General features: G+C 37.1%; 1 protein-coding gene across 3 annotated transcripts in view; it reads left to right on the top strand.

Annotated features, from left to right (window-relative positions):
• Positions 1-13,948, top strand: part of LOC119722601 (la-related protein 4B-like) — a 37,127-nt gene that overhangs the window by 8,375 nt on the left and 14,804 nt on the right. For all 3 annotated transcript variants that reach the window (XM_038192784.1, XM_038192786.1, XM_038192785.1), the window contains exons 3-8: positions 4,189-4,360; positions 4,959-5,102; positions 6,338-6,422; positions 9,876-10,012; positions 11,989-12,092; positions 13,639-13,803. In XM_038192784.1, coding sequence (XP_038048712.1) covers positions 4,189-4,360; positions 4,959-5,102; positions 6,338-6,422; positions 9,876-10,012; positions 11,989-12,092; positions 13,639-13,803 — 807 coding nt within the window. The remainder of the gene's footprint in view (positions 1-4,188; positions 4,361-4,958; positions 5,103-6,337; positions 6,423-9,875; positions 10,013-11,988; positions 12,093-13,638; positions 13,804-13,948) is intronic.

Here is a 13,948-nt window from a genome sequence, read left to right as displayed (position 1 = left end):
ACGTGGCGACGACTGGTTCCCGCCGCGCCGCGCAGGGGCCAATTTAGAAGACATAATGAAAATGCGGTAACCAGTCCATAGCTAGCTATGCGACCGATAGCGCGCTAGTATCAGTACAGTGCAGGCCACTGTCAACTGGTCGGATTCGACATCGTAAAAATGCCAAGAAAACACCGATGGAGAGAGAACATTTTTGCAAGTTAATTTATACAGAATTGATCTAGCTTGTCTGTGTATGTATTTTCTGTGTTCAAGAGTTCATTTTGAGATCGCACTACTCGTATTTGGAGTGATACATGCCGCGTGTTTCCCGAAATTGTTGACCGTCAAAACAGGTCTATCGGCCCATGGTGGGCCGCTCGCCACACACGCACGCATCACACACCTCGGAGTTTTGGCCAGCTCCTCGCGTCTTGACTAGCGTTGTGCATATGGTGCGAACGGCCTGAATTTTCCATTATTTTTTGAAATTATCGAACGTAAATATATTGACAATAATTAAAGGTAGGTTTTACTCACTTTTTGTTGCCATTTCGTGTATAGCTTTCGTAGTGCAATAGAAATAGTTCAGGCTAAAACTTCGCATATAATTGAATACCCCATTCAATCTGCATAAAAAAATTGGCAAAAAAAAAAAAAATTTCCGACCGACCGACCGACCCTATTTTTGAAAGGCATGTAATCGGAAGCAGAACTATTTTTTTTTTTGGCCTTACCTGTTTACTGTCATGACAGTGCATGTGAAATCTTTTCCAAAAGGCACTTCATAACATTGTATTCTACAGTATGGTGAAAGGGATTGTTTACATGCAGTTTCCTTACCCTCCCATTTGTGTAAAGTGGAATGTCCCAAGTGCATGTCAGTCATTAAGCAACTGTGATGACGTTAGACAGTGAGTTTATCCTTCATTAGTATACAACCACGCCCCCACACACACTGCAGCCACAGAGCAGCTAATCAGATACGCAGTCCCTGCATATCATAGTCTTACAAGTCATGCATACACACACGTACATGTGTACATGTACGTGTATGTGCATACATGGACATGTACTTGCATGTATTGTACTTGAAAAGGTACGTGCACAGTAATATTGAGTTCACTATGCCTTTGTAAAGTTGTTGGACTGAATTGTTGTAGCTACAACATGGGATGGGCATGCTGAACATAACATGAATTGTGTTTTTTAACTGGCCGAGAGTGTTACATATTTCTTGCAGACAGTATACATTGGGTGGAAATGAAACATTGCATAGCAAGCTTGATCCCCAACACATATTGAGGTCATTGTTACGTCTTAATAATCCAGTTTACTGGAAATGTGTTCAAATTGACAAAATATTTCCAATTACATTAAATAACATACGAATCCAATAAATAAGATCAAATATGATGGTCTGGTAAATTCTAAATGCAAATCTATTCATTTTCTGAATAGCGGGTGTAATAAATGCATGACTTTTACCTTGTGACTTAATGTATTGGAAGTGCAACGACAGGTAGATATAATCTTGAAATTGTAGTCAGCTTATTTGATTTGTCAATCAAATTTTCAATATACTCATTTAAGAGTTTCAAAATTTATATTTGGAAGTCATGCTTTCAAAGAATGCTCTCTATCGACAAGTCTGAAAGATTTGAACATTTTCAAATTGATCAAAATGAGTATGAACAATCTTTGAACAAATCAAATCAGATTGTTGTATAGTTTCAAATTGATTTTTAGTTTCATAATTCAACACGTACCGGTAACAGCCAAGTTATTTTACCCAAAGTATGGTACCAAAACAAATATACTCTGTTATCTTTAGGCAAAAGAAATTGTTACGCCATCAAACTGGTTGTCAAGTATAAATGAATGAATAAATTATAAGTCTATGCAATATTGATTTTGAGTAGTTTTTATTTTTTGAGAGGGGAGGGGCTGCAAGTATAGTGGAATCTGGCGACCAGAATTAGAAGATATAATTATTGAGGTGGTGTCACGCTCACGCGTGTGCTGCACGCGTTCTATAAGACGAGGCACACGCGCATTTTTGTATTCCTATTGATCAAAGGAGCCCAGAGTGGGTGCGTACTCCCCGAGCACGACTCGCGCGAGCCTGGTGCCACTGCAGAAAATGGCTCCCATTGGATTTGTCTACATGAGGGACACAATGCAGCGTTCGACTTAAGCGGTAGCCCGCTAGCCAAATGCTAGTCAAAACAGCGGCGGGCTAGTCAAACTATTCCTTAAGTAGCCCGGCTGGCGAGTCAAAAAACTATTGGGCTACGGCAAAGATGAAAGGACAGGAAGAAATAAGTCATTAGATTCAGAAAGCAAACCTGTATCACTTTTTGTCAATTTTTTTTGAACTGTTTAGAGTTAAATTATTAGATCTGTTTATTAAAAACACTGACAAGATTGCCTCAGGATACACGTTTTACATGTTTGCACATTGTTGTTTATGAGACACTTTACAAAAAGAAAACATGCGAGCTAGTGAAAATGCCCACAGGCTAGTTAAGAGTCTGTTTCGTAGCCCGGCTGGCTAGTGAAAAACAAAGTTAAGGTCAAACCCTGCATAATGTAATGTTCAAAATGAATGATCTTTTCACATACACATGTATCTGAATCAATGTGATCAACCACGAGTCGTGTTTTGTTCAATGAACCCTAACTTTCTGCTTAGTTAGCCCTAACCTCCCCAACTCCATCAAAATCCATCCCCCCATTTTGGTGGATTTTAGGGGACATTCTGCGGGCTTGGTTTGACTAAATACAATATATTGATGGAGAATGATGGACTTGGGCCTGGAGGCTTAAAGCAAAGCATGCATTGGAAGCAGTGTAATTGATGGATTTTGGTGGACTTTGTCCAGTACTTAGTAAAAGACAGTAGGGAGTTAGGGTTAAAGTAAAATTCGTTGGGTGCCCGGCAGAAGGGCATATGAGCATTCTGACGCAAAAATCATTTTCAAGAAAATTGCATTGAAAGGTTCCAATGTTCCCCCGCGCGCATTATGACGAAAACATTTAAATTTGATTAAGATGGAGGCAGTTTTCTGCATATGACCTTTTGCTGGGAACATTTTGGTCATTACGCGCTATTGCATAAGGGCATATGCACATATGCCCTTCTGCCGGGCACACGACGAATTACTAAGTACATGTACCGGTAGAAGACCATGTCCATCAGAATCCATCACTCAGTCTGTATCTTTGGGTTTTTTGGTGTCCCCCCCCACTTTTTTTTGTTATTTTTAGATTTTTACCAAAAAATTTTTGTGGGGAGGGTATGTCAAAAGATGAAATTCAAAAATACAATGTAGATCGCATAGAGAACTGAAATATAGCTTCAGGAAGCCTACGTACACCGTAACCCTCAGCCTGAACTACTCGACGATGCTGCTATTTTTTTTGAATTCAGTGTTGGCATCTCTGGAATTGGTACACATGGCTTTACTGGCAAAATCCACCAAAATCCACCAAAATAGGGGATGGATTTTGATGGAGTTGGTAAGGTTAGGGTTAATGAAGAATATAGTTACAGAAACTTTTACTGATACACGTAGCTGACACACGCATTCACCTTCCCAATGAAACCATACTTGGCATTTGTTATGTCAGCTGTTGGGTAACTTAATCAAGTAGACGTGTATGTATTCGGGGAGAACGATATGTACCGAAGTGGAAATTTGACATTTCTCCTGCCTCTTAACCCTGATAAATGAACACAAACACTCTAAAAGCTGTATATTTATTTTGAGTATAGTTCAATGCAAGGTTGTAATTAATTTTGGTAAATTGATTGAAATTGTTACTCTGTGGCCATCCTTCTTAAAATTTACAAGGTTAGTGTCAAGATGTACAACATTTCAGAAGGCCGTAAGGTGTAAAGAGGAGCAATATTTAGAAACAAATCTGGCTTAATATTCTGAAGCGTATTATTTTGTTTTCCTTGGGAAATGAGCTTCATGTAACAATGATGTGTAATTTAAGCCTGTGCACTGTTTGTATCCGTGTTGTATAATTTTGAATTTTGTGCATCATTTGGTAGTTACATGTATTGCGTCGAACATTTGACAAAACTATCCACTGTGATCCAATTCTTGTGGTATATCTGGGAATTATCTCAAATGAGGGGTTTCGTAGAATGATATAAATGTACGCACTTAACCTTTTGTGTTTTTGTTTTTTTGACAGGCTATTCCAAAGAAGACCACTCTAAATCCTAATGCCAAGGTTTTCCAAAGTCCAAAGCTTGCCAATTCTGTAACCTCATCTGCGGACTCAACTGACAGTAGTCCTGACTGGCATGACAATGAGAACAGGAGCTCTCAGGCATCCTCCCCACAGACAGCAATGACCACACAAGGTTAGAATAAATATTAAAAACAAATATTCAAAAAAAACCTTTTTTTTTTAATGATGTTATGCAAAGATATTCTTATTTTTAAACGTTCCTCATTTATAAATTTATATTAATTAATGAAAAACCCACTGGTTGTTTTAAAACAAACAAGATAAACAAATAAGTTCAGCTTTCCTCTATTTACAAGAACTGGTGATTTGGGAGAACACGTAATGAAAGAACTTAACTTTTTGTACAGAATTTATCAGTTGCAACTTACAAACATACATGTAATTAAGATTACATGTATGTTAAGATTAAGATTAATTGTAATTAAGATTATTTACTTTCTAGCAAATTTACATAACTTTTTAGAGTTTAAAGTGCTCCACATACTCTGGCATGAAAATGAAACATGTTTATATATTGGTACTTTTTATGTTGACATTCTACAACTATATCAAAATAGGAAATGGACATTTTAAATGGAAAATATTTTGGTCTTGTGAATAATTGAGAGCATGTTTTCCTATGGGCGGGCACTTGTGTGTATAGTGGAATCATGTTTGTAATGTTGATTTTCTAAAGCATTTGAAAAATAACTGTTCTTGATTATTGGCAGGTCCTTACCAGATGAATGGAGATGTGGGGAAGTTCTCAGCATTAGGCTACCCACCATCTCCAGAATCACCTGTATACTCCATACAGAATGGATACATCAGTGGTCCAGAATATCCATATTTACCAGATGGACAATTAGTCACATGTAAGTATGGTTGGACTGTTGCAGTAAGGTCATATCAAGTCCCAATGTGACCAACTCTAATAATCTGACAGTCAAGTTGCAAAATCAAGTGTTAGATTTTAATTTCCTTGGATTGATCAATATATATTGTACAAATATTGACTGCTTCAACTGGTGTAGTAAAACTAACCTCCCGAGGTGATCCATGAAGCATTCTATTTTTCCTGAGGCAAAGCCGAGGGAAAATAGAATTATTCATGGATCAGCGATCCATGGAGCAGTCAATATTTGTTTTATAACATCTTTCCAACAGATTGTACTTGATTTTAAGTGATAACTGATTAATTTAATCTGAATACAATTAAAATTTACTTCTGTTTGAATACGAAATTAGCTGACAATGAACTTGATCTTTTCCAAAACTACCCCTTCACAAAATGTTTGAACCCAGCTCTGTAGCGCTAGCGCTTGGGAACAATACGCGCAATGCGCAACGCACAGACCTGTATGCATTTGCACACAATGCGTGTAGTACTTTGGTTGCTACGGGTACAATACTTTTGGCCGTGCACAGCGATATAGCAAAAATAACTAATGCCATGTGACACACTCTCGGCCAATCAAGATACAGAATCTGTGGGTGAGGTGTTATAAATACATGTATATATTAGGGATATGGTAATACGACTCAAAAGTGATTTGTCTTCTCCGAATTTAAACACCTTGCAGTTTTTTCATAGATTTTCATAGACACCTTTACTTTCTCTGGGCTTTATGTCCACGTTTTGTTGATGACAAAGAATGTGTTCTGTGTTTTGCAAGATGATGGACTTTGTAGACTCAGCAATGTTCTGGGAGTTCGAGTTGAGTGTATAATTATGTACACATGTGTGTTAAACTTCCCTTTTTTGGGGGGGGATGTCTGGGTTCAAATGTTCTTGACTCTTCTGTGCTTGACAAACTCACTTTTATGATCAAAATATGTCATTCCTGATGATCTTGTATTAGAACTGTGTTTCTAAAAAGAGTCAGTGGCAACTGGCATGGCAATTGGTCTGTTCTTTTTGGGTTGGATGTTGGGTAAGGTATAAATACTTGTAATCTGATATCGTAGTGCAATAAGTACCTTTTTGACAAACACTGAACATTGGGCTGAAGAAAGTGAATAGTTAATCCATGCTCAAGCCAATTTTATGTCAGAATTATTAAGTTTTTATGAATGCTGCACATAGCCTTCTGTATTGCTCCCCTTGCAGCTGATGATCTGTCACAGCAAGAGCTTCCCAAAGGAGAAGATCTTCGCAAACTATTACAACGCCAGTTGGAGTACTATTTCTCAAGGTTAGTCAGTTTGTTTATGTGATTAACCATAGTCCTTGCCATGGGAGAAAAATCAGAAGTACTTGTCTTGCAAAAAAAATTGACTTCTCACAGGATACTAAAATTATCAAGGTGTACAGAATTTTGTAGTATTTCCTCTCTTAAAAAGTTTACCTTTAAAAATTTTTAACAAAATTTTGGGAAGAGAGACAAAGATGCTGTACAAGTCAAAAGGCAATTAAACTTGCATTGCCGAAGCTTTAATGCAGACAACACTCTAATGCGTAAGTTGCATTGTGATGTCATATAAGGTGCCTTCAGGTTGACCTGCTATTTGTTTGCGCTGTGACGGAACCATTTGCACCAAGCAGAAAAGTAATGCTCAGCTCACAAACTGAGAAATCGTGTGAAACTCCTTGAACAAGGGGCATTTTGACACAAAATAATAGCAAGCATGCTGACGTCACCCACGACGCGACGATGATTCTGCAGGTTAGACATGATCATGAATGAGACTTCTTCAAAGTGGCGGTGTGTGTGTTGATAACAATCAAACGATCTTCCACGGCCATGGATGCGCGCATGACGCCCTAACTTCTCACAGGTTGACTGCCATTGATTCCAGCCTGTCGGGAACACATTCCGGATCCGTTGGGGCACAGATGTCAAAATTGTTCTGCTCTTACCGCTGTTGATTTTGTTTAGCGCTGAAAATGACCATGTCTTAAAATCATCTCAGTTACACTCAGTTCGCAAAAAAAATTGGTAGCTGATATATTCCCGTCAGTCGTAGACAGTCGTAGCTCAGGTGCAGCTTGATCCTGAAAAATCAGTCGTTGACTGATCTGTTTTGTACCAAGGTCGACATGCGGGCGGCCTACATGTAACTTTCCTAAAAATTCTTTTGCAGGTTACTACAACATACTGGCTTGTAATATGATTTTGCTGACAGTGAATTGAAGAAGAGAGAATTATAGACATTGTTTATTTATCTTCAGCAAATGATGAATCTTGACATCATTGACAAATATGCAAAGTGAAGGAAAACCTCTAATATAGGAATTCAATGGACATTTATGTGTATGCATTGCTTTTCACCTACTGTAACTTTCACAGCATATGGATGTCTAAAATATGAAGGTCTGTTTGAAACCAACAGACCATTATTTACGGAAAATGATAAAAATCACTTTTTCAAGAGCAATGGAGTTCAAGTTGGGGGAAAATATAATCATTTTAAAATTCACCCTCCAATAATTTTTGGTCTGAAGACATCGCATTTTCAACTTTAAATACCAAATAAATTATTATGGTTCAAATATGTGTCAGGTCAATTTGGTAAAACATTTACAAATGGTTTTTAAATTTAATGCCCTCTCGGATTGTGATGTCATGTCTGTTTTGTTTTTGGCATGCCTCACTGAAAAGTTACATTAATTCAATTTTTATGTATTAGATTACAAAGTATGAACATGACCGATTATATTGTAATTTTTTTGCACAAAAATTGCATCTAATTTGATACCTGATAACGTCATTATGACGTCAGAGTAGTATGCACATCTCGGTATCAGGATTAATATTTGTTCCAAGTTTCAGGTAAAATCCATTGTAACATAAGGAAGAAAAGCTGCAGACAATATTTGCTGGGAATTATAATAAACAAGATACAAAGAAGAAATTGTATAATTTCCAATAGATGTTCGGGCTTTGCCTGAACACCTAAAAATAAGAGGGGTGTCTTGTCAAAATGAACACAAGCAGACTTGCAAATGTGTGATATTTGAAAAAGGGCAAGGACTAGGGAAATTATAATAAGAACGAACAACTATCTTTTAAAATGAAACTAACTGATAATATCAGTAAATTATTAAATACGTATATTAGTCTACTGATAATAATAAATTATATATTGGCCCCAATTTGTCCATCAAAAATGTACATTAACATTTTGATGGAAAAATAGCCAAAAAAGGAAGTGCACAGCACTGTTACACCTAACTACATGTACCGGTACGTGTACATATGTATGTATGTATGTATGTTGAAAATGGAGTTTGTAAATTATTCTATTTGGACTTAAAATAATGGGGAAAACGTCTTCACTATGTTGGTAATGCAATACACATCCATCCTATGCAACTGATCACCAGTGCTCCAGACCTAAAAACCTAGGTACGTGATCTATTGTGTAAAATGAAGTCCCTGTACCATGAATCCAGCAGAATACTCCTTAAGGATTCATACAACTCATGTGACATGACTCATGGGTAATACTCACACTTGTTCATTTGGCAGAGAGGCCCTCCTATGCAACTACACCAGTGTCCAACAACAGGTGGATATGAATGTCCCGTACCAGAAGAGAACCCTTAAACATGCCTCATGTGTGCCATGTCCTGCATGCTCTATGCACTACGTGTATTTGGTGTACGTGAATTCTTTTTGTAAAATGAGACTAATCCTAGTCTTAAATTTTGATGAAATACGTCACATACATGTAAGCATATATTATAAATCCTAAAAAAAACAACAAGATCACACCAATGAGAGACATACAATGTATGTCATGTATCCATGGTACACCTACATTGTACATGTACAAGGTACATGTAGATCTAATGGTGTCTACACGTGATGAAATAAAATCATTTCATAAACTTTTCATTTGTCTTTTAAAAAGAAAAGAACGTTTTCCTCTTCAGTTTAAGAAAAAATATGCAGGAACAGAATTTGAACTTCAATTAAATTTATAACGTGAAGATTTGGGCAGATTTGCCTGTCAGTTGTCCATATCTTCTCATTATGATAAATGAGTGTAGTTGAGGCACATATACTGCAGATTGTATGGCACTGGTGCCATCTCCATTATAGTGCAGGATGATTACTGCAATCAAGACCAGTTTTATCCTGGTGTAAATCTCTAAGGGTTTACCGTCATGCAAGACTGATAGAACATAAAAAAAGTAGACGATAGTAAGCACAAGGGAACCTCGGTAGCATGTTTTATGCTGAAACCAATTGGATCACATCCATTGACATAATTAATGGCCATCAAATATTCATAATTGTATGGTGCAAACCTGTGTTGAGCATATTATGCATGGTACATGATGGCATTATCATTGCCTTGCTATCAACATATGCTGTGTGTTTCATACATGTAGGTATACAAAGTGAGCAACATATGGAAGGAGGACATGTGCCTTATAAATAGATGTGTAGCTGTTTATGTACAAGGGGGGGGGGTGTGCATGTGTATGCACAAAAAGTATTATATTGAGCATATGGTCATCCTTTTTGTTGTTGATTGATTTACGTGTGTGTGTGTGTGTGTGTAATAACTAACCACAGAACACATATCACAAAATTCGCATGAATTAATATAGGATTGTAAGTGGCAAATGATCAGTTTGGAAGAATAGAAATTGTGTAAAGACTATGTAATTGAATTTTGCCTCCTGTGATATACAGGGAAAACTTGGCCAATGACAGATACCTGCAATCCCAGATGGATGCTGACCAGTATGTTCCCATTTCTACAATAGCAAACTTTAATGCTGTCAAGAAGTTAACAAAGGATATGCCGCTCATTGTTGAGGTCTTAAGGGGTGAGTCTTCATAATAATGATTTTTTTACAATCAGGCATTTTGAGTACTGGGATTCTGTTTATCTTTTCAACATTAAAGCACTTAAGAGAGTTGTGCCAATGAATAACATTTCATATTAAATTCTTGTAAAACAAATCTTTGTTTAAATGTGCGTAGAAATGTCCATTGTTCATTGTTTCCCTACTATTTTCAGCAGTCTTATGCTGTATACATACATATGTGATTTCTAAGAATATTCTTGAAAGGATAATTTTGTTTTGGCAGTGAAAGAAGCTTGCCCTAGTAACTTGATACTAATCCTCCAGATACAGTGACAGAGTTAAAGTGAAAATATATTGTTACCTGTTGAAATTAGAAGAAAGTGCTGGGACACCTGTTCATAATTTGTTAGCTGATAATTGAATACTACCTGTACAATATAATATGCAAGGTGATCAAACTGGATGGATGGATTATTCCAGTCATACTAAAAGAGATATCAAACTCCATGCACCTTCCTCCTCCCCTCCTAAACAGTGAAATGCATTGACGTAGGATGGGGTTATTGCTAATTAGAAAGTTGACTCATAAATGCTAATGCTTCTGCTGAAAAGTCATTTAGTGGCTCTACGTACCGGTACATTTGTACATAGCACAGTTTCTCTTTAGGAGATCACTGCATTGACATTTGAACTCATAAAACATAAACCATCCAAGAGTTCATGGATGTCGTGCCATGATAACAAAATGACCCAAAAGTTGGTAGTTTCTTAAAGTGCAAACCTAATTTACACAATCACAAGTTGTTGCTTGAAGAATCCTTAAATGCATGAAACCCATTCATGTGTTGAGCCTGTTGCATCATTGGACAACTTTGTCCTTACATCAATTACACACCTATATGTATACTGAGTGCAGTAGTTTGCAAAGGCTACCAGCAAGTTGGCATTACATATATAACATGCACATGTACAGTACATGTTTGTCAAATAGCAAGGTTAATTTTGAGTTGCCATTATCTTAGAATACACCTCTCTTTTTGGGGGGGGGGGGACCAAATAATATAAACAATCAATGAATGTCTAATGTCTGACCATAATTTGATCTTCTGCAGTGTCCGTGTTTTATAAAAACTTTGACAGGGACTGAAATATTGAATCTTCTCAACTTAAATACATGTACTAGTGTGATTATTTATCACCATAGAAACAGTTGAGTTTCAGTTACATGCATGTTGTTGTTTCATTTAGTTAGTTTGTATTAATAAAAAAAAATCAAAACATTCAGATGTTATTCTTCAGCATTTGTCTGTTTCAAACAGAATTCTGGGAATCATGACCTAGCCATCATGGTGGTGGTATTCTGCCTTGGATTTACATGTCCCTATTTCATGTTGGATGGACTGAGTTTGTAGTGCATATCACCGACCCATGTGTTAACTGGGAAAGCATACATGTATGCTGAAGATCCCATCCCTCACTCAAACGACCAGGAGTCCAATTTTCCCATAACATATGTATCCTTGGTTAAACCTGCTCTTGTTTCCATCATGGTGTACTAACAACCATTAACCTAGGTTTAATTTACATCAGATCTATTTCCATAATGGAGTTACATGTATATGACTCCTGACCTTGACTTAGACAAGAGTTCTACAACATGTATGTCTTGTGATTTGGATTTCACACTGTGTGACTTTCAGGGCTCGGACTTAGGGATGGTGACTTAGACTTGATGTTGGATGACTTGGAATACAAATCTACATACAGACTGGGTGCTTGGCAGCTGGCTTGAGTGTTAGACCATAGACAAGGGCATTACACTAGTGTCATATGGATGAAAAATGTTCTCTGTGAGATTGATTTTATCTCATGACACTGTCATTTTCGGACATGTGTGGGATATTTTTTTGGTGAATCTACAACTCTTTATTACAAGATCAATCCATAGTACTTATAGACCTTTTTTAATTGGTTAGAGGTTTTTATTGTTGCAGAATCATCTTGTGTTAAAGTGGATGACAAAGGAGAGATGGTGCGACCTAACCACAAGAGATGTACTGTCATCCTACGAGAAGTCTCCCAGGCAACTCCTCTTGAGGTTTGTTCAATGCTGCAGTACCTAATCATAGTTTGAATCCTGTTACATTGTGTCCTGCTTTCCATAAGCCGAATGCTCAAATTTGCATTTTGTTATGTTGAACAATCCTAAAAACAATTAACTAGCAGAAATGGAGGGAGCAAGCGGTAAGATAAAACGTGATTGTAAGAAAGGACATGGCATTAATCTTGCATATTTTTATTACTTAAACACATTTCTTTCATTGGTGAAAGTTCAAAGTAAAAGTAGCTAACTACCAGACACGCACTCAGAGATGCCACCATTTACGATTTAGGCGTAATTTATATGATTTATTCACCCTGATTACGATTGTACAATCCTCATATGATTTTCTACGATTTTCCAAGATTTTACATGAATAAAATAATGTGTGCACGATTTGTAATGTAGTATCTTGACTCCTGTTTTTGCATACTGCATATTAATAAAATGGGAATTGGTATTAGACTATTGGGTGTGCGATTTTTAGCGCATAAAAAAGCGCCGACATGTAGTGTATGCACAAAAACAACACCACTCAAAGTAAAAGAGCCCAATTGGGCGTAATAAATAATAGTCTGGTTTCCCAAGTGTACACATAGGCAATACGTGAAAGTAAGTTGGAAGTACGGACGGTAAAACCAAATTGCCTCTACGTTATGCGCGCCCTTATTTTCAGCGGGTGTCTGATGGAAAAATTACACTTTTTGAATTTGAATGTTGGCATCTCTGCACACTCCACCTCCCAGTTGATCAATAGTATTTTCAAGTATTTTGTTCACTGCCAAATGTTTAGCTGTTTGTTATGAACAATGGGAGAGATACATTGACAGTTGACAACAAATGAAGACAGTGTTAGGAAACAAAACAAAACACTTGGGACTTTGGATACATAAAAATACTTTTTTTATTAAACTTTTGATTCAGAAGTACTCGAAAAGTACTTGAAAAGTACCTGGCAAGTACTTTCCAAATGCTTTTGTCTTAAAAGCCTAGTTCATACAAGAATCTGATTGTCCAAAGTCTTTAATTTCAGATTGGCCAAAGTCTTTAATTGTTTTGGTATTTACTGTCCAATGTCTGTATTATGCAGCTTTATCCACAAGCTGGTACTCGGAGAGTACTCGATTACTTCTGCTATATGTAGTAAAACCCAAGGTTAGCTCCTAGACTCACAAGTACTAGTATGCAACATTAGCCATCAGGGGTTGTTACTAGCTTTTGTTACCTGTTTTTAATCACTTGGTGAGGAAGCTGAATATGAGATGTAATACAAGCAAATGCATGATTTGTTTGTTTGTGATGTAGTGTAAATTACTGGTGTTTCAGTGAAAGACGATTCAGCTACTATTGTACTCCACTTGCTTCATGTAAGAAGGTAGTCAACATCCTCTACCAGTCAACTCAAACTGTGTTGTGTTGGTTTGATGACCTGTTGAAGAATGTGGGAAGAATGAGTTAACTAAGTACTGTGGTTAGATGATTTGATAATGTATTCTGGAATATTTTGGGGGTTTTAACCTTCAACTATTTGTTTTATTCTTAGGATGTGAAAGCACTTTTCACTGGGGAAAACTGTCCTAAATTTGTCAGCTGTGAGTTTGCACATAACAGCAACTGGTACATCACGTTTGAGTCTGACACAGATGCACAGAAGGCTTACAGATATATCCGTGAGGAGGTTGGAATCTTTCAAGGCAAGCCAATCATGGTAGGTAACTGATATGCACTGTGTGAGTAGTAGACAAATATTGAGTGGCTCAGAGTGGAATGGGAAGAATATTATTGCAAGGTAAAATCTGGACTTTTCCTCCATTTCACGAGGCAAAGCTGAGTGAACTGGAAAGTCCTGATTT

The sequence above is a fragment of the Patiria miniata genome, unplaced genomic scaffold, assembly GCF_015706575.1.
Source record: "Patiria miniata isolate m_02_andy unplaced genomic scaffold, ASM1570657v1 HiC_scaffold_16, whole genome shotgun sequence".
Lineage (NCBI taxonomy): Eukaryota > Metazoa > Echinodermata > Asteroidea > Valvatida > Asterinidae > Patiria > Patiria miniata.
This window is presented reverse-complemented; position numbering and strand designations above follow the sequence as displayed.